At 35.8% G+C, this 18,275-nt stretch overlaps 2 protein-coding genes across 4 annotated transcripts in view; both read left to right on the top strand.

Moving 5' to 3' along the window:
- Window positions 1-717: 717 nt before the first annotated feature.
- On the top strand, window positions 718-9,253 carry ubac1 (UBA domain containing 1). The gene is made up of 10 exons (XM_052557381.1): window positions 718-1,208; window positions 2,113-2,233; window positions 2,980-3,053; window positions 3,176-3,283; window positions 3,370-3,472; window positions 3,629-3,737; window positions 3,969-4,239; window positions 5,086-5,172; window positions 5,349-5,487; window positions 6,594-9,253. Exons 1-10 carry the CDS (start codon window positions 1,071-1,073, stop codon window positions 6,707-6,709), a joined length of 1,266 nt encoding a protein of 421 aa, XP_052413341.1. The 5' UTR covers window positions 718-1,070; the 3' UTR covers window positions 6,710-9,253.
- Window positions 9,254-9,743: 490 nt separating this feature from the next.
- msh3 (mutS homolog 3 (E. coli)) overlaps window positions 9,744-18,275 on the top strand; it is a 46,088-nt gene continuing 37,556 nt past the window's right edge. The window contains exons 1-8 of one of the 3 annotated variants that reach the window (XM_052556997.1): window positions 9,744-10,076; window positions 10,227-10,329; window positions 10,691-10,923; window positions 11,835-12,032; window positions 12,726-12,842; window positions 13,095-13,212; window positions 13,866-13,999; window positions 14,092-14,258. In XM_052556997.1, coding sequence (XP_052412957.1) covers window positions 9,915-10,076; window positions 10,227-10,329; window positions 10,691-10,923; window positions 11,835-12,032; window positions 12,726-12,842; window positions 13,095-13,212; window positions 13,866-13,999; window positions 14,092-14,258 — 1,232 coding nt within the window. In that variant the 5' untranslated portion in view covers window positions 9,744-9,914. Of the gene's footprint in view, window positions 10,077-10,226; window positions 10,330-10,687; window positions 10,924-11,834; window positions 12,033-12,725; window positions 12,843-13,094; window positions 13,213-13,865; window positions 14,000-14,091; window positions 14,259-18,275 lie in introns of those variants that run through there. The other 2 variants (XM_052556996.1, XM_052556998.1) reach the window with 2 other exon arrangements.

Here is an 18,275-nt window from a genome sequence, read left to right as displayed (position 1 = left end):
TATATATATATATATATATATATATATATATATATATATATATATATATATATATATATATATATATATATATATATGTGTGTGTGTGTGTGTGTGTGTGTGTGTATAAAAATTTAGATTATTCTGACATAATAAAACATTCATAGTGTTTTCCAGATTTTTAAACCAACAGTTTGTCAGATATAATATTAATTAAATAATAAGTAATGACGAAATCTTAATAACCTTGTGTCGACCCTTTTGAATTTTAATGTAAACGGAGCAAGAATTAACAAGAATTACAAAAAACACAATTCTCGTATGAAGCATTTAAAACTGACTTGCACCTGACTCAGGATAATAATTATTCTACCAAAATGCTAATAATATCGGTTAACTTTTTATTAAAATGTCATTGGGTAACTGGGATGTACGGTATATAAATATATACATATGTTATTTTAAAACGTGTATGATATTTTTTTACGTTTACACTATTACTGTTTATTTTCTGTCTTTCTTTTTTTCTGTCCTATTCACTGATCTATAATACAGAACATATACAGATCAATTTTAATAATCAGAATCAGAATTTTCGTTATTACATTTATTTATTTATTTTCTCAAAGTACAGATGAAAGCATCCCGTAGTTTTCAATGGCAGAGCGATGTTCCTCAAGCTTTAGGGATTGCCGCTCCCATCCGAGGCTGTTTTGAGAGTCTGCAGCACGAAGCGTCTGCGTGTTTGCCTTCTTCCACCAATCAGAGTCCGCGACAGCACGCACGCGCACTGCTGCGCTTCACCGACTGCTGTCGTTCAGGTGTCAACGGAGCGAGCGTCTCCGTTACAGCTGCGAGTGAGCAAACCTCTCTGTCCCAGCGAAAATATATCAGCCCTACGGAGTGGGCGGGAAGGACAGATTGAACGACTTAAAAATGTCCGAATGAGACCGTGAGGCCGTGTCTGTTGCCAGGGCAGGTTTAGGCGGAGAAGAGGGCGGCTTTCCGGGCTGTAGACAGCGGGCTCGCGGAGCGTCTTCAACGGGGTGCGCTGCGGTCCTGCCGCCGCTGCTACTGCTGCTGCTGCTACAATGTTCGTTCAGGAGGAGAAGATCTTTGCTGGCAAAGTCCTGAAGGTTCACATCTGTACCATGGAGGGCACCGAGTGGCTGGAGGAAGTCACGGAAGATACCACTCTAGAGAAACTAAAGGAGAAATGCTTAAAGCATGTAGGTCTGCCATCGGTTAGCTGGCACTGTTAGCCAACCCAGACAGGACAGGCCCGCTGGATTCTCAGAGTCATTGCCTAGTATTTTTAGTAACTAGCAGACGAGTCGACGGTGCTATTTATAATTCATCAAGCTGGTCCGTCACCTTCGTCTCAGCGGCTGTACTGTATCTACCAGTGCCACACTGCTTGCTTGGTTTACAGTGTAGAGCTGACATTAACTTGTGCACAGCCTCTTTTTGCTCACAGTATATATGACAAGTACTCAGATCTGTGCAGCTCAAGGCACCTTGACAGCCATTCATAGGTTCTGTGAGGATGATACTTGCACATTTCATGTCTTTAAGGTTGTGAATGTGTTGGTAATCATTTTAGCAGGTGGCATCGCCACAGACTAAGTCAAGCAGTGTCCCAGCTACAGTGTGCATTGTGTACCATGGTATCACCCTGTGAATAATGTCACAATTATACTAAGTTTTCTGGAGATTTATAATGACAATACCATAGTGTTCTTTGATGTACCTTGTGGTATCATGTAAAAAGCAGGATACATTAATTATTCAGTACCAAGGTGTATATCAATATACCATGATAACAACTGACACAAACTGTACTGTGGTACTAACTAGCACAGTACTAGACTTTACTGTGAGTGGGCTGAGCTCATGATTCGTAAGATAGCAGAACTTTTGCTGCTATTGAAGTGGAATTGGTTAATGTTAGGTTTAAGAATGGGACGTGGTGTAAGGGTTTGGATGAGATTGTAAATTATTGATAGTGTTTAAAACAAGTATTCAATAAGAACATTGTATCTAATTATTATATATTTCAGTCTTAGTACATAATATTTAAAGACACTTAATATAAAGTGGGTCGACTTTATTGGCGTTTTTCTTCTCTTACAGTATGTCCATGGAAGTCTAGAGGATCCTAAAACTCTTACACATCACAAACTCATTCATGCTGCCACTGAGAGAATTCTCACGGAATCCAAAACTGTTGCTGAGGAAAATATTAAAGACAAAGGTATATCAACTTTCTGAAGCATCTGGTTGTTCTTTGTTGTTGCATTTTCCACAGCAATATTCAAAGGCCCCCCTGTGAGTTTTCCGTTTTTTAGTGATTTTACTGGATAAGGATTAAGTATAATTATAAAAAAAATCTCACAATTTGTATCGTATTTACTATTTTATATTCAACACAAAAAAATCCCATTGGGTTTTAGTAAAATCTTAGTAATTTATATGATTTTGTCATATATCCATGTTTTTCGCCATAAAATATATTTTGAGGGTGTGAATTGAAATAAGACATATATTTATTTTTAATAGTTTTAGCTGATTTTAATGCTTTTTTTGTCTTTAAATTAAACTGGAAAAACATTTATTTTGTCTTCACCATTAAATTAAACTGGATTGTTTTGATTTTTTTCTGTGGAAGATTATAAATCATCCATAAAAAAAGAAAAGAAATTGGTGTACTCTTGTAATATTTAATCAAATAAAAAAATTTTCTTGTGTGAGAAGCTGTTTTACTTGGATATATGTCACAATAGTGAAAAAAGATTATTGCAATTTTCTTTCAGGATGATTTGAATAATTTAATAATCTTGAGGGCGCTTTGAAAGCTTGCTAATGCCCCCTGCTGGGTCATAGCCCCTGGTTAAGAACCACTGATCTAGGATGTAGTCATCATGTTTTGCAGATGTTCTTTGTATTTAAAATCAGATTCTAAAAGACACTAATCCTGATTCATTATTGTTTGTTTTCTAGACTGCTTATTATTGATAAAGAAAAGACCTCCACCGGCTCCACCAAAAATGGCCGACATATCTTCTGAAGAGAAGGTATCTGTTGACAGTTTTTTTTTTTTTTTTTTTTTTTTTTTGGGGGGGGGGGTGTATTTTAAATTAATAATGTCCATTGCTTTGATTCTTCAAAACTGATCAGTCTTTGTGCTTGTTGACAGAAGAAGCAAGAGAACAAAGCACCAGATAAGGAGGCCATCCTCAAAGCCACAGCAAGCCTGTCCACTCGTAACACTGACCGCACTGTAACTCAACACAGTATCAGAGATGTGCGTGCCTGCAGTCAGTTCAGTTAGACATTTCTGCGTTGCAATTGCTTTGAATATATTGTTTTACGTTTTATTGTTTCCATCAGTTTCAAACAGAGCTGAGGAAGATTCTGGTCTCACTTATTGAGGTGGCTCAGAAGCTGCTGGCTTTGAATCCAGATGCTGTTGAGCTCTTCAAAAAGGCCAATGGTAAGCTAAGGATATATGAATAGAACCCTATATACATTAAATCTCTTTAAACTGTGGTGAAACATGGTTCTCATGGGACATGTCCGACTAGTTAGTGTGCAGATGTAAATATCATTTTGCTGAGTGATTATTCTTTGTATTCCTCCTATCTGGCAGCCATGCTGGATGAGGATGAGGAGGACCGTGTGGATGAAACGGCCCTGCAGCAGCTGACTGAGATGGGCTTCCCTGAGAGTCGTGCTGTGAAGGCTCTGCGCTTAAACCAGTGAGTACTCTTTATTCTTGGGTGATAAATATGCCTGTGAATAGTGCATTTCCTTTATTTCATGAAGTCTAAGAGAGCAAATAACTTGGTGTAAATTTGAAGTACCATTTCAGTCATTATAGGATAATATGATGTAATGTTTTTGAATACGAATAATCAAATTAGCAAACATAACATCATGGGTGTGTGTCAACTCTCAGTGGATTAAATAACTAATCACTCATCCTGCAGCATGTCGGTGACCCAGGCTATGGAATGGCTGATTGAGCATGTGGATGACCCCATGGTTGACACTCCTCTGCCTGGACAGGACACCCCAGGGGCGGCAGCCGCTGCAGCCCCAGCCCCAGCCCAAGCCCAAGCCCCAGCTCCCTGTGCCACAGCTTCAGGAGCCCGGGCCCGTCTGTCCTCCCAGGCCAGCCTAGAGGAGGCCAAACAAGATGAACTGACAGAGATCTTCAAACGGATCAGGAGGAAAAGAGAGTTCAGGCCTAACTTGCAGGTTAGTGTCATGAGAAACAGGAATAAACTCAAACGTGATGAAATATTCTGAACCACTGACGTACTATGATAATAGCCTCAGATGTTTCACCATTGCAAGATTAAAGTGCTAGATGCAATATATGCTTTTCTTTCTTTTTCTTTTTTTTTTACCCAAACTACATTGCACATTACATTTAGAATGAAATCAGATCCATTTGTTCAGTTTGGTTACTATACCATAGAAATGACCATCAGCATAGTGATCTGAGAGTAGCTGTCATTATTAAAATGATTTAAATTTTTAGTTTCTATTCACGCTGGTCATGATAGTGAACCATGGTTTTAATTCATGCGATGCAAAAACACAAAGTTTTATTTAAATCAGTTTTCTCATTTTTTGTATATTATGTGATTTTAGCATTATATATATATATATATATATATATATATATATATATATATATATATATATATATTGTTCTTTTTACATTTTTATTTCAGTATTTTTATTTAAACTTTAGTAATTTTAATACTAAATACAACTTCAGCTTCATTTCAGTTAGTCACCAAAGCAGTGTTTCTAATTTGTTTTTGTTTTTTTTGTTTTTTTTGTTTAATACAAAAAGGTTTTTTTTTTTTTTAATTTAGCTAAAAGGACACCCTTATAGCAAAAACTTAAAACCATTAAAACACTTAAGCAACCACATAGCTATGTCCTGGCCACCACCTACAACACACTAAGATCATGTAAGTTTTCCACAGTCAAATGCCACTGTAGAATTAATTCACATTAAGTAGCTTCTTCTGTCTTGCTGTGGAATCTTTTCAATGAGATGCATCATCTTGTCTGTGTGTTTGTGTGCAGGCAGTCAGTGGGCTGATGGAGATGGGCTTCGATGAGAAGGAAGTGATTGATGCCCTTCGCGTCAATAATAATCAACAGGAAGCAGCTGTATGTAAAGATTCAGATTCATGAGTTATTTCAACTATGTCAGCTAAGACTAAATGAGCTCAGTGATATTCAGTCAAATGTGTGGTTAAATCATGTTTTTGTTTAGTTAAACAACATTTATCAAGGTCACATTTTTACTCCATATCTTTGTGTATATCTGTGTATCATTCACACAGTGTGAATGGCTGCTTGGTGACAGAAAGCCCACCCCTGAGGATCTGGACAAGGGCATTGATACCAACAGTCCCCTGTTTCAGGCCATCCTGGAGAACCCAGTTGTACAGCTTGGTCTCACAAACCCCAAGACTCTTCTGGGTGAGTTTTTTCCCCCCTGTATACTCAAGGGTTCTTCAAAGCATTTGCCCCAGCTTTGTCAAATCTATTGTATTTTGCTACTTTTCTGTCGAAGAATGATCAAAACATGTTATTTCAAGGTTTTCAAGTGTTTACTTGATTCTAGCCATTTGGCTTAATATGGTGAGTTTTCCAGTCCCTCCAGCTAAACAGTCACCCAGACCAGTGGTTGTGCCACCATTGTGCTTGATTGCAGGATGACGTTATCTGGGTGTTGGGCTCTGTGTGGTTTGTGGTAAACACAACACTTTGCTTTTAGGCCAGAGTGCTCAATTTTCATTTCATCAGATCACAGCAGCTACTTAGAAATCCTTTAAGGTTTTGCCACATTTCTTTTTTTTTTAACAATATCCAGAATTATGACTTGCTCAGAAGTGGCTTCCAGTTTCTAGCCATGGTTGCAAAAAGGGCTTAATCTTGGAAGTGCTGAAAATATTGCTGAGGTCTGCACAGTTTGTCCCATTTAAACCAAAGTGCTCTTCAAGTGACCACTTTGGTCCCCTGTTCAAATTTTATCTGGTTGCCCGTTTGCAAAGCTGACTCGAACTAGAATGTGTCTACACTGTGTAATATTTTGCCAATTGATATTTTTTATTAATATATTTTTTAAATATATATTATTATATATATATAATATATATATTCATATATTCATTTTTAAAAACTTCATTACATCACACAACTTACTGTTTAAGTATATTTATGATTAAATAAATGTAAACTTGGTGAGCATAAGAGTCATCTTTCAATAACAATACAAAATGTTAATTATTCCAAACATGTAATTATTGTCAGTATGTGTTCCCTGGAAATCAAAGCAACATGACCTTGGCATTGATAACACAATGTGCCACAAGACAATGATAACACAAAGATGATCTACAGGACTTTTTGTTAACATATGTAATTTTTTTTTTAAGTTCTTAAAACATTTGTTTGGAGTCCAAGACCACTGTTGAATCATTAAGTGCAACAGACTTAACTGTATTTTCAAGTAGACACAGTCCAGTCGGTGTCAGTTGTTGTTGGTTGGATGTGGCTGAGAGATATTTTTCTTGGCTTTGCAGCATTTGAGGACATGCTGGAGAACCCGCTGAACAGCACGCAGTGGATGAACGATCCTGAGACAGGTCCTGTCATGCTCCAGATCTCCAGAATCTTCCAGACACTCAATCGCACGTAAAACGCACCTCATCTGTGAACCACAGCATAGGGAAAAAGGTCAATCATTTAGAAGAGAGGTGTGTGTGTGTGTGTGTGTTTGACATAATTATTGTTTTAAGTGGAGAAGTCAAAGAAGATGAATGTAAAAATACAATGATGACATTTTCACATCATGTTATACAGAGGAAAATATCTATTTATAACTACACAACACTTGTACAAATACAATGTAAGCAGTAACTTAATGAAAAATAGCTAACTCCATTATTTCGTTTTTTATGTTTTAATAAGATCTGTTTTTAATTATATTAAGCACATTACTTTATTTTATATAATTTCTCTATATAACTGTACAATTGGACATCTAATAAAAAAAAGAAAAAGATAAAAAAAAAAAAGATAAAAATCACCAGAAGCAATTTTCTATGGTTTTTGTGCTCCAAGATCAAATCTCAACCAAATTATTAAACACTTCACATGGTACACTTGTCATAACTGAATGTTTCTACAGTGAGATAAACAATGTGTATTCAGTTGTTTTTATTATCGGTTCAAAAATGAAATCGTTTATGTATTCGATTAGAAGTTCCTTCCAAAAACGTCAAATGAAGGTATGCTTGAGGGAAAGCAAAGCAAGCACCAGCAGTTTTTTGGCAACTCCTCATTTGAAGATTATTCAAGCTTTGTGGTTTGATTAACACTACAGACATTTCTGTGATGTTGTGGTGACACAATTTGCAGCCCCTTACTGACATAGATACATGATAGAAAATGAAATCGAACCTGATCTCTTTGTTCCTCCTATTGCTTTAACTCCTCTGATCTAAAGAAAGAGTGTTCAGGTGGATTCAAGTCCGTTTAGACAAAGCTGGTAGAAATGAGTTCTGGATCATTATCTTGTTTTCTCCCAGTAGCTCCTGCATCAGGGGTTTCTAAGTATTACAGTACTTTAATCCACCATCATGATCTCACTCGCATCCCTGCACGTTTAATGTGAGTCTCACTTTACATCATTACTTGGAGGCTGGACAGACTTTAGTTTGTACTAACTAAAATAAAATCACTCTTATTTTATGGATTGGTTCTACTACATTGTATGTTTGCTTAAGTTGTTTGTGTTCACTGACAATGTGCTCTAAGTGTCCTCACAGTTCTCTTATGTCACTTTTTACAGTGAACTTTCTAGTTTGCACAGGAAATTCAGATTGCATTCATAGTACACAACATTATTTTAAATGATGAATATGAATATTGAAACTCCCTGTCTGGGATGATATAGAGGCATTTTTTGGAGTGGAGATTATTATTATTATTTTTTTTTTCATTTATATGCTCTGCTTCAAATACTGTATCTGTGCTGGGATTTCTAAAATAAATGATCATTTCAGTTTTCAGTTAAATTTGAGATGAGAAATGTTATTTAAATGGTTCTGTTGTGCTTTTTTTAACATTTTGATTTGTATCAGATAAAAACATTACAAAAATACGGTCATAACAAACAGCAATTTTAGAATCATGGATAAATAGTAAAATTTTTTTTTTTTTTTTTTGGTCATGCGTGGAGTGTTTTCATTCAATATTTGAATCGTGTTGGTGTGAAGTGTGTGCTCAGGGGTTTCTTAGCCATACAGGGCAAATATCTGCTATAGTAATGCCTACTTTATCAATACAAATAACTGTAGTTTAGTGATTGCATTATCAGAGAACTCTATGAATATATCTGTAGACATAACTCTTTAAATGAAGACTTATTGTCCTTGTGTGATATCTATTTTGAGGCCAAAATGGCCAAAAAAATCCAATCATGAAACCATCCCTAGAGAGATTGTCATTATTATACAGTTTTAGAAGACCTCACAAATTGCAATGTTCACTTCACTGTCTGTGTCACTTCATAAGTAGGTAAAGATTGTATTGAACATGTATAGCATTTGAAATCAGATCATCTCCGTTGTCTTGAGAACAAGTTTTGGTCTTAAGAAATATAGCTTCATTTGTTTTGGGGGACTAAAGAGTACAGGCTTCTATGCAATTCTGTTTTTTTTTTTGTTGTCTCGACAGGAAAAAAAAAACAGGTTTCAGTATCATGATGTATTTGTGGTATTTGATTAATTTATGTGCACTTTCATATCATATCTTATTTTTTATTTTAATCAAATTTTGGTTTCATCATGGCTAAGAAAGTGCTGTATGATTTCAGTATTTTAAAATGTTTGAGGTTTACTAATTTACTGTTTAGAAATGCTTATATGGTTAAACAGTGTCATTTTGGAATTGGAGTGCTGAATACCTTAAAATTATCATTGATCAAATGTTACAGATTTTGTTTATTTTTTTTCTCCCTCATTTCAAAAAGGACTATCAGGTCACAGAAGTTATGAAATATCTTGAAGCTTTGGTGCTCTTGTGTTCTCGTTTTAGTTTTGTGTCTTTGTTCCGTGTATAAGTTCAGTTTCACATAAGGCCCCTACAGTTTGAGAGTTGAAATGTAACTTTCTCAATCCACTTGTTGAAAAGCCTTTCATGACAAATAATAATAATAAAAAAAGTTTTGAAATCCCTGTTTTCTTGTGTTATTGTTATTATTCCCAACACTTGTTGATACTTTGGCATATTTCAGAAGTATGAATACAGGCAAATGTCTTTGATTAATGTATCAAAGCGTAAAACACTTAAACCACCAAAACCACTTCTATTTACCCTGTAGTAATATACATGTGTGTTTTAGGGAAACTTTTCATTTAGTTAGGCTTAATGCTAGTACTTTCAGTGTTATTTAAGTATCATTTAAATATAGTGTTTATTGATATTTTTAATTCAGTTTAATGCTTTTACTTTTTTTTCAAATATTAATATTTTTTTTTCTGTTTGAGTAATTTAAGTACTATGTTTTCATATTATATTTATGTGTGTGTGTGTGTGTGTATATCTCCACGGAGATCTGTAAATCATAGACAGTAAAAGAGTACTGCGCATATCTAACGCCACTTTCACCCTCTGCATAACTGCATCACCGTACTGCCTGCGCACGTGTAGCGCATCTCCCACCCTCTGTATACAGCAGAGTCCGCGTGCGCGAGACACTGGATACGTCACTCACGCGCCAACAACATACGCTGTACCAACATAGACTATTTTTAATAATCAGATCAGAGTTTTAGCCTGTTTTCAAAAAGAAAGTAAATGTTGCAGGCAACACGATAATAATCAGTTAATGCTGTAGAATGCATACCAGTGTCAAAAATGTCAAAGCATCCAAATCTTCCAAGAAGTCCAGGACTCAGACAACTATCAGCAGATTCTTTACAAGTGGAAACGATAAATCTCAACCATCTGACCCGTCCGGGATTAAACGCCAGGACGGACGCCATGAGGGCAGAGGAAAGGTAAGAGCTTCAAGTGCAGGACAGGCACAGCTTACTAAAAAAATGTGACTGCACTCTTTTCAAACTCTAGAGTCGTATATGCATCGCATGCACAAAGCGTTTGCTGTTTCGAAGCAACACCGACTGAAATCTAAACCTGTGCTGTTTTAGAAGAGGTTATCTGATGCAGGGATGTCCTCAGAGAAACGGCCCAAACTCTCTCTCGGTGTGGAGGAGGAGGGAGATGAGAAGTGCACGGTGACCCCCAGCACCTGTAAGGACACATGCACCATGCATGTCATTTATTTTTTTATTGTTATGAAAATTATTATTATTTGTTTACTATATATATATATATATATATATATATATATATATATATATATATATATATATATTTTTTTTTTTTTTTGGTTTAATAATGACAATTAATGGCATAATCAAATAAGAATAGCAAGTGGACTTTCTTTAAAGTATGCATTAAATCAAAATTTACTATATTTATTTTGTAAGCGCACATTGCTATTTTTTTGTGGTGAACCGTTCATCCGCCAATCCACACAAAAAATTAATTCTTGCTTGTGTATTGATCTCTGAGCCTCTTTTGAATTTTCTTTCTCTTTTATGTGCAGTAGATAAGACTGTATGCTCAAGAGCCAGTGTCAGCCATGCCACCCTGGCGAGACTTAAAGATTTCAGCTGCCACGGGAGCTCTGAGAGCAGAGTCTCCGATCAGGTTATAAAGATGGAAGTGGAGCCTTCAGACTCTGCAAAAGCTGAGTGTTTTGCCCCGCAACAACACAGTGTAATCAATTCCTACAATGAATTGGAGGAAGAGGTCAGAGAAGAGCCTAATAAGATTAAACAGGTTTGATTCTATACAAATCTTGTATGTTTCAGAGTTGACCATTGAAAGACTGTTGTTTGTCTTAATTGCAGTTTGCATGTTTATGAAGTACTTGAATTGTCACTTAAAGGATTGGTTGATTGCGATTTAACTTTTTTAACGTTAGTTAATATGTAACGTTGCTGTCTGAGCATAAACAATATCTGCAAAGTTGCAGCTCTGAAAGTTTAATGCAAATGGAGACCAAAATGCACCAAAAGAGCCCATGTTACACTTCTCTTTATCTCCTTGCACTCGCTACTGGTTGCGGCTAGCATTGAGTTCAAGACATTGATGCTTGCATATAGAACAGCCACAGGACCAGCACCCACCTACTTCCACTAACTATTACGAATCTACATCCCCTCCAGAAATCTGATATCCGCTAGTGAGCGACGCCTCATGGTACCAACACAGAGAAGGCTCAAAATCACTTCCAGAACATTCTCGTTCACCATTCCTGGCCGGTGGAATGATCTTCCCACCCCTATCCGGAATGCTGAATCCCTGACAATTTTCAAGTGACAGCTGAAAACTCATTTCTTTCGAAACTACTTAGCTTCATCGTAGTAAAAAAACAAAAACATCTTTATTTATTCCTTTTTCTAGCTTGTACTTAATCGAACAATGTCTAAAACTTGGTTTTACAAGCACTTCCTGTGTCTGTTTTCCTCTTTAAGAAGAATCACTTAATGTATCCCCTATTTGTAAGTCGCTTTGGATAAAAGCGTCTGCAAAATGACTAAATGTGAAAAATAATGCGTTTATTAAAAAAATGAATCATGAACATATGTTAGACTCAATCCCATAAACTTAACACAGCTGATCTCATTCTCAGCGTTGGCCAGAATGGGCATTATAGCTGCTGATGTTTTTACTTTATCTGTTTTCAGGAGATTTCCTTTGTTCAGTTTGCTAAGAATACTGTGATCAAAAAGAGTTCAGAAGAGCCTGGTGTTCCCAACAGGAGAACCAAGACCATATACACTCCTCTAGAGGAACAGTTCATGGAGATAAAAAAACAGCATGCGGACACAGTGCTTTGCGTTGAGTGTGGCTACAAGTACAGGTTCTTCGGTGAGGATGCAGAGGTAGGAACTAGTGCAGCAGACAGAGGTGGTAAATTATCTGTTTAAAGGGTTAATCTAGCCACAAATCAATTCATCAACCTCATGTTGTTCCAAATCCATAAAACTTTTGCTCCTGTTTGAAACTTCTGTATTAATATTTAACCTAATATTTGTTTGACTTCAGGTACTTTATAACAAACACTTGTCTTATCCAAAAAAAAAAAAAGAAAGAAAAATACTGTCACTGCCTCAGCATAAAATCATTATGCATTAGATTTTGAATTTTCCTCAAAATACTTTAATTAGAATAAAAAAAATAGTTATTTTTTATTCTTATTCACTTTTCATCAAAAAGATTCTACTGCTTTACAAAGCAAAAAATTGATATATTTTTAATGAAACCTGAAAAACTCTGTCCCCTCAATGAAAGGCTTACAAAATGTTCATAAAGAGAAAGTAAAAGTAATCCACATGAATTGAGCAGTTTAATACAAAGAAACACGATTGATTTAAATAATGAACAGATCACATAGATAGACGTACAGACATAGAGCTCATCAAATATAGTAAACAGAAGCTCATACGAATTTTAAAATGAGAATTTACACTTGAAGTAAACTATCCCTTTAATGCAATGACGTCGTCCTGTTGGCATAATGATCATTTTAGACTATGAGAGACTTACTCATGTGCATTTTATTTCTAATTCTTTAGATTGCTGCAAAGGAGCTCAATATCACTTGTCACCTGGACCATAACTTCATGACGGCCAGCATCCCTACTCATCGCCTGTTCGTGCATGTTCGGCGACTGGTCTCTCAGGGCTATAAGGTCACTGATGTTGTGGAAATTACAATATGCTGCAAATTTGTAACACATACACCCGTATAGCTACAAGAACACAAACATTCCAAATATTAAAAATAAAAAGATTACAATGTGAAATATTATTATTGTGTACGCCCACTGCTGCTACCGTTATTGCTGTTTTGTTGGTTTTGATTGCTTCTATTGTCCTCATTTGTAAGTCACTTTGGATAAAAGAGTCTGCTATGAATGACTAAATGTAAATGTCATTCTTAGGTAGGTGTAGTCAAGCAGACTGAAACTACAGCCATCAAGGCCTCCGGCGCCAACAAGAGTTCTCTGTTCACACGGCAACTACATGCACTTTACACCAAATCTACGCTTGTGGGAGAAGGTATTGTTTGTGCTCTTACACCGTGGATTCATTACTATTATTCTTTAGAGAGATTGACTTCAATTGGTTTCTTCATTGCTCAGTTGGATGGGAAAGATTTTTTTTTTTTAAGAAGTCTGGTGTGTTTACCAAGGCTGCATTTGGTTGATCAAAAATACAGAAATATTGTGATATATACAATTTCAAATAACCATTTTCTAGTTTAATATTTTTTATATAAATTATTCCTATGATGGCAAAGATGAATTTTTAGCATCATTACTTCTGTCTTAAGTGTCACATGATCCTTCAGAAATCATCCTAATATGCTGATTTGGTCCTTAAGAAACATATATTGTTATCAGTATTGAAAAAACTTGTGCTGCTGATTTATTTTTTTTTGGAAACCATGATACATTTTTACAGTATTCTTTCATGGATGTAAAGTTATAAATAACAGCATCGATTTGAAATGGAATGTAAAAGTCTTTAATGCCACGTTTGATCAAATGAATGCATCCTTGATGAAAAAAGTCATTCAGTTCTTTCAAAAAAAAAAAAAAAAAAAAAAAAAAAGTAGTGAGCCCAAACTTTTGAAGGGAAGTGTATCTATTTACGAAATGGCCACAATAGTACAGAGCCTGCAATGAATGATTTAAATGCCTTTTTCTCAGATGTGAATCCTCTGCTAAAGCTGGGAGATTTGGAGCAAGCTGAAGATGTGGTGCAGGACAGTGGCAACAACTATTTAATGTGTGTGAGCGAGAGCTTTGATAAACAGAGCAAGGAGCTCACTGTAGGGATGGTGGTAAGTCATTGTTTTAGCTTCTTAAAGCAATCCCATATTACCATAACTTTTAATGATCACTGCTACAGCCCTGTCTTCCCTTTGGAAAACAGGTGGTCCAGCCGAGCATTGGGGACCTGATGGTGGACTGTTTCAAAGATAATGTGTCCCATTCAGAGCTGGAATCAAGGGTACTAAAAATACAACCGGTAGAGATCCTGGTGCCTTCGGACCTTACAGAAGCGACAGAGAGGTTATTACGCACCATTGCTCTGTCCAGGTAAATATTCATGTTCTTATTGAGATGATTGTAAACATGTTTGTGTGATGCTGCATTGTAGATGGCTTATAATAGGGCCGCAACAGCTAATTGTGTAACTGACAATGAAAATAACCAACAACTAATTTTATTATTGATGACTTATCTGACTTAGTCTGAATGCAGTGCACAAAAACTCCAGTCACATGATTTTACAGCAGTGAGACCCTGAAAAATATTGGAGGACACCAAGTGAGCTGCCGTGGAAAAATTGCTACCTAACTACCCAAAACATGAGAATTCTTTATTAAATGCTTCAAACATACTTGTAAGCATATCGTTTAATGAGCAGAGGCGGACAGAGTACACAGCTTCATTACTTGAGTAAAAGTACAAAAACCCCTTGCTAAATTTTACTCAAGTACAAGTAAAAGTACTACAGTCAGATGTCTACTTAAGTAAAAGTACTGAAGTACTTGTTTTTAACAGTACTTGAGTATCAAGAGTACAAGAGTACATTTTCTAAATATTGAATCACTACTGCCACAGTGCTTACATTTATGTACAGAAACGTCCTATGTGGAGTTATGAAAAATGTTATTGTTAATACCTTGGAGAATTTAAAAGGAATTTAAAGTAAAATACTTTATTTAACATTTCTCACTTGCCCACAAGGCAATAGCACATCGGCAACTCTCTGACAAACCTCTGCCGGAGTTTTAATGGATTTTTTGCACCCACATTTGAACCTGACTGTGTTAAACACACCGCATACTCAAGAACATCAAAGCAAATGCTCAGCTTACATTAATGTGTAATATTGTGTGTAAATGTGAGTTTTTCAGTTTTTTCATCAATCAAATCAATATACCTAAATCAGCAAAGGTGGCAATATAGCACTGTTCTGACACACCTCTGAACCTGAGCGTGTTACACGTGCAGCATAGAGCAAAGAAGAGAAAATAAGAATGATTAAAGAAAATCCTTTAATCAGCTGTGTCTAGGTCAGCGTGCAAACAAGGAAAAATAAAATTCAGCTCATTTGAGTGACAGTTTTAAGCCCCTTCCTCTCACATTGACATACAGGCAAAGGCAGGAGAAAATACTTTCAGCTGAATAACACCGTTCTCACACACACAATCTATGTGTGACAACTCTGTGTGTGTGTACTGTACTTCAATTCAATCAAATGTCATGAAGTCTTTGGCGGAAAGCTGAATATGATTGCTGATAGGCTGTGAAACACCAAATTGAGGGTTTCTGAGATTTTTCTTTTGCCTTTTTTTTAATAGAAGAAGTAACGGGTACTTTCAGTTGTGGAGAGAAATGTAGCGGAGTAAAGAGTACAATATTTGCCTCTCAAATGTACTTGTCAAAAGTCATGAGTACTCACCAAAAATGATACTCGTTAAAGTACAGATCCCTCAAAATTGTAGTAAAGTACTGTACTCAAGTAAATGTACTCTGTTACTGTCCGCCTTTGTTAATGAGGCATAATGTCAGGTACTCAGGGAATGTGTGTTCCTGCATTTTAATTTATCACTTAGTTTGTGCTTCTGTTTTACTTGATCATTTTAAATTTGACAGATTTAAATGGCCTTTCAGCATTAAAAGAACCAACGAGCTGTTTTTATATATTGTTAAGCTTTTTTTTAACATTGAAAGAAGGCATTAATTGAATGCATTAATGCATTCATTGATCAAAGAATAATAATCGTTAGGTGCAGCCCTACTTTATTATAATTTGTGTTCCAAATTATAGCGATTGCTTAACGGATTTCTCAGTCCTTGAAATCCATACCAAAACATGCAACTTCGCTAATAATTAAAACCTTCTGTCATGAAGGAAGTCTTCTCTCAATGCCTTCAAATAGTTTTGAATTTATAATATGTCTTCAGTTGTGAATGGAGCAATAGGCTTTTTAACTCATAGTGACTAGAAATTGTTGAATGTCACCACTAGATGTCAGTAAATCACCTCATTACTGACATCATGTTTCATTGCTAGTGAGAACATTCAAAATTATAAAAATACAATTTTTTTTTTTTTTTTTTTAAGTCATGTTGTTCACCTGAGCAGCACTGGCAAGTGTGTTGATGCATGTAGGCTAATAGCTAAGCCACAGAAATCCATCTTATATATTTTTATATACACACATCAAGTTCAAATATGCATATACACAGACTGTGAACAACGTGTATGTTCCACTCTACACAATCAAGTGCACTTTCTGCTCCTGTTTTTCAGTGCCACACTAGGATACCTCAAATTGAGAAGAATTCCATGAGGGTGTGCTTCCTCTTAGTTTAACTCGAACTTCTTTTAAAGACCCAGCTAGACATTGTTTTTTTGCTGTTTCAGTGCCTGTGGACATTTGTAGACAAGGTTACTCAACGTAGCTAAGTAGAATGGATGGTATTCATTAGGGCTGAGCTGGTGCTTCATCACTCAGTTGATATGTCTGCGTTAAAGTGCTCAACACAGCTTTTAACTGATACAGGATAGTGTTTTTTTGTGACTTTGCTGGAAAAAAAAAATGCTTAAGAATAACCCAGGTGTTGGTAAGTTATCTAGTTCTAGCACTGGGGCACAAGTTTGTGCACTCTCAGTACTGGGTTGCTTCAAGAAGGGTATCTGTCATTAAATCTGTGCCAGGTTATCTGTGGATAATTCCATTGTGGTGACCTCTAATTGGAACAGCTGAAGGAGAGAGAGAGAGAGAGAGAAAGAGAATGTATGGCATCGAGATGTAGATTGAATTATTTCTCCATTTCAGAGAAAATATTTAGCGTATATCTAGATCACAAATAATTTTATTAAAAACCCTATGCATTTCACATCCAGGTGTAAAAAAGAATACTGCAAAAATCATTTCAAATCTCTAAAACTGTGTGTGCATCTGAGACTGCTTTACAGCTTTTCCATTGGCTGACCCAACCACGTTTCTCCTTAAATAAGTCTTGGAGCACTAAGAACTAATGTGTTACTTTATTTTACTTGGATTTCGCAAATGAAGACAAATCCACATCATTTTCATAATTTTGAAAGCAGTCAGAAACACACATTGGCCTCACTTTAGACTGATGAACATGTCATGTTGGTCCTTTTTTCAGACAGCTCTTATTACACTCAATTTTATTTTTGCATGTAGGATGAGCAAGTTGGCTGAAGTCTGAAATAATACCTGCAAACCCAAGAGAGCCACATACTGAATACTTACTGGCTGCCTGAAAATATTCATTTTTTTTTCTTCTTGTGATTGTTATAGTCTGGAATCGCAGGTAAAATTTCTTTGACAAATCAGGGTCCTACTTTTTTCACCCTGGTGATCAGGCCATCCAGAGTTCCTCTGGAACACATCTGAGAACAGCTGGTTTTCACTTCTTGTCCACCACAGCCAGTTTCTTGCTAATTTTCTGTGATTTCATTCTTTGGAAGAAATTTTCCATACATTTCCATAAGATATCCATTACTTGAGCAAAAAAGTAGGTCTGTTGCTGATTATTTTGGTAATCTGCTGATTATCCTGACCTTTAATCACGTAATCAGATATATTTTTTTCTGGTAATAAAAGTGGACATTAGTGAACAGTAGACTTTAAAATGACTTAAAATATAGATATTACAGCAATGAAACAATAATGATTGGTTCAAATTAAATCCCAAAAACAAAGAATCATGTGGTTTTATTAAACAAAACCGTTAAAATAAATGATGTAATAAAACAATATATTCATAGCTTATATATTATGTGTTATATCAAATGCATTTTACAGTGTAATCAAGTGTAAAAGCAGTTTAATATCTTCAGCAAGAACATGAAGATCAAAACATCCTTCTCGGAGCAAGTGTTTAAACCTCTATTTTGAAATCGCAATGAACAGTTAGCATAATTACAAAGGCAATGATTTGTTCTCCTGCGTTGGTGTATGTTTATAAATGATTGCCCTTATGGATCTGATAGAATGGTGCGCATTGTTCCCAGATGAACGCTATAAGCATCTCAAACTCACACCATATGGTAAGATGGAGTTTGAG

The sequence above is a fragment of the Carassius gibelio genome, chromosome B5, assembly GCF_023724105.1.
Source record: "Carassius gibelio isolate Cgi1373 ecotype wild population from Czech Republic chromosome B5, carGib1.2-hapl.c, whole genome shotgun sequence".
NCBI lineage: Eukaryota > Metazoa > Chordata > Actinopteri > Cypriniformes > Cyprinidae > Carassius > Carassius gibelio.
The sequence above is the reverse complement of the archived record's forward strand: the minus strand, read 5'-3'. Positions and strand labels throughout refer to the sequence as shown.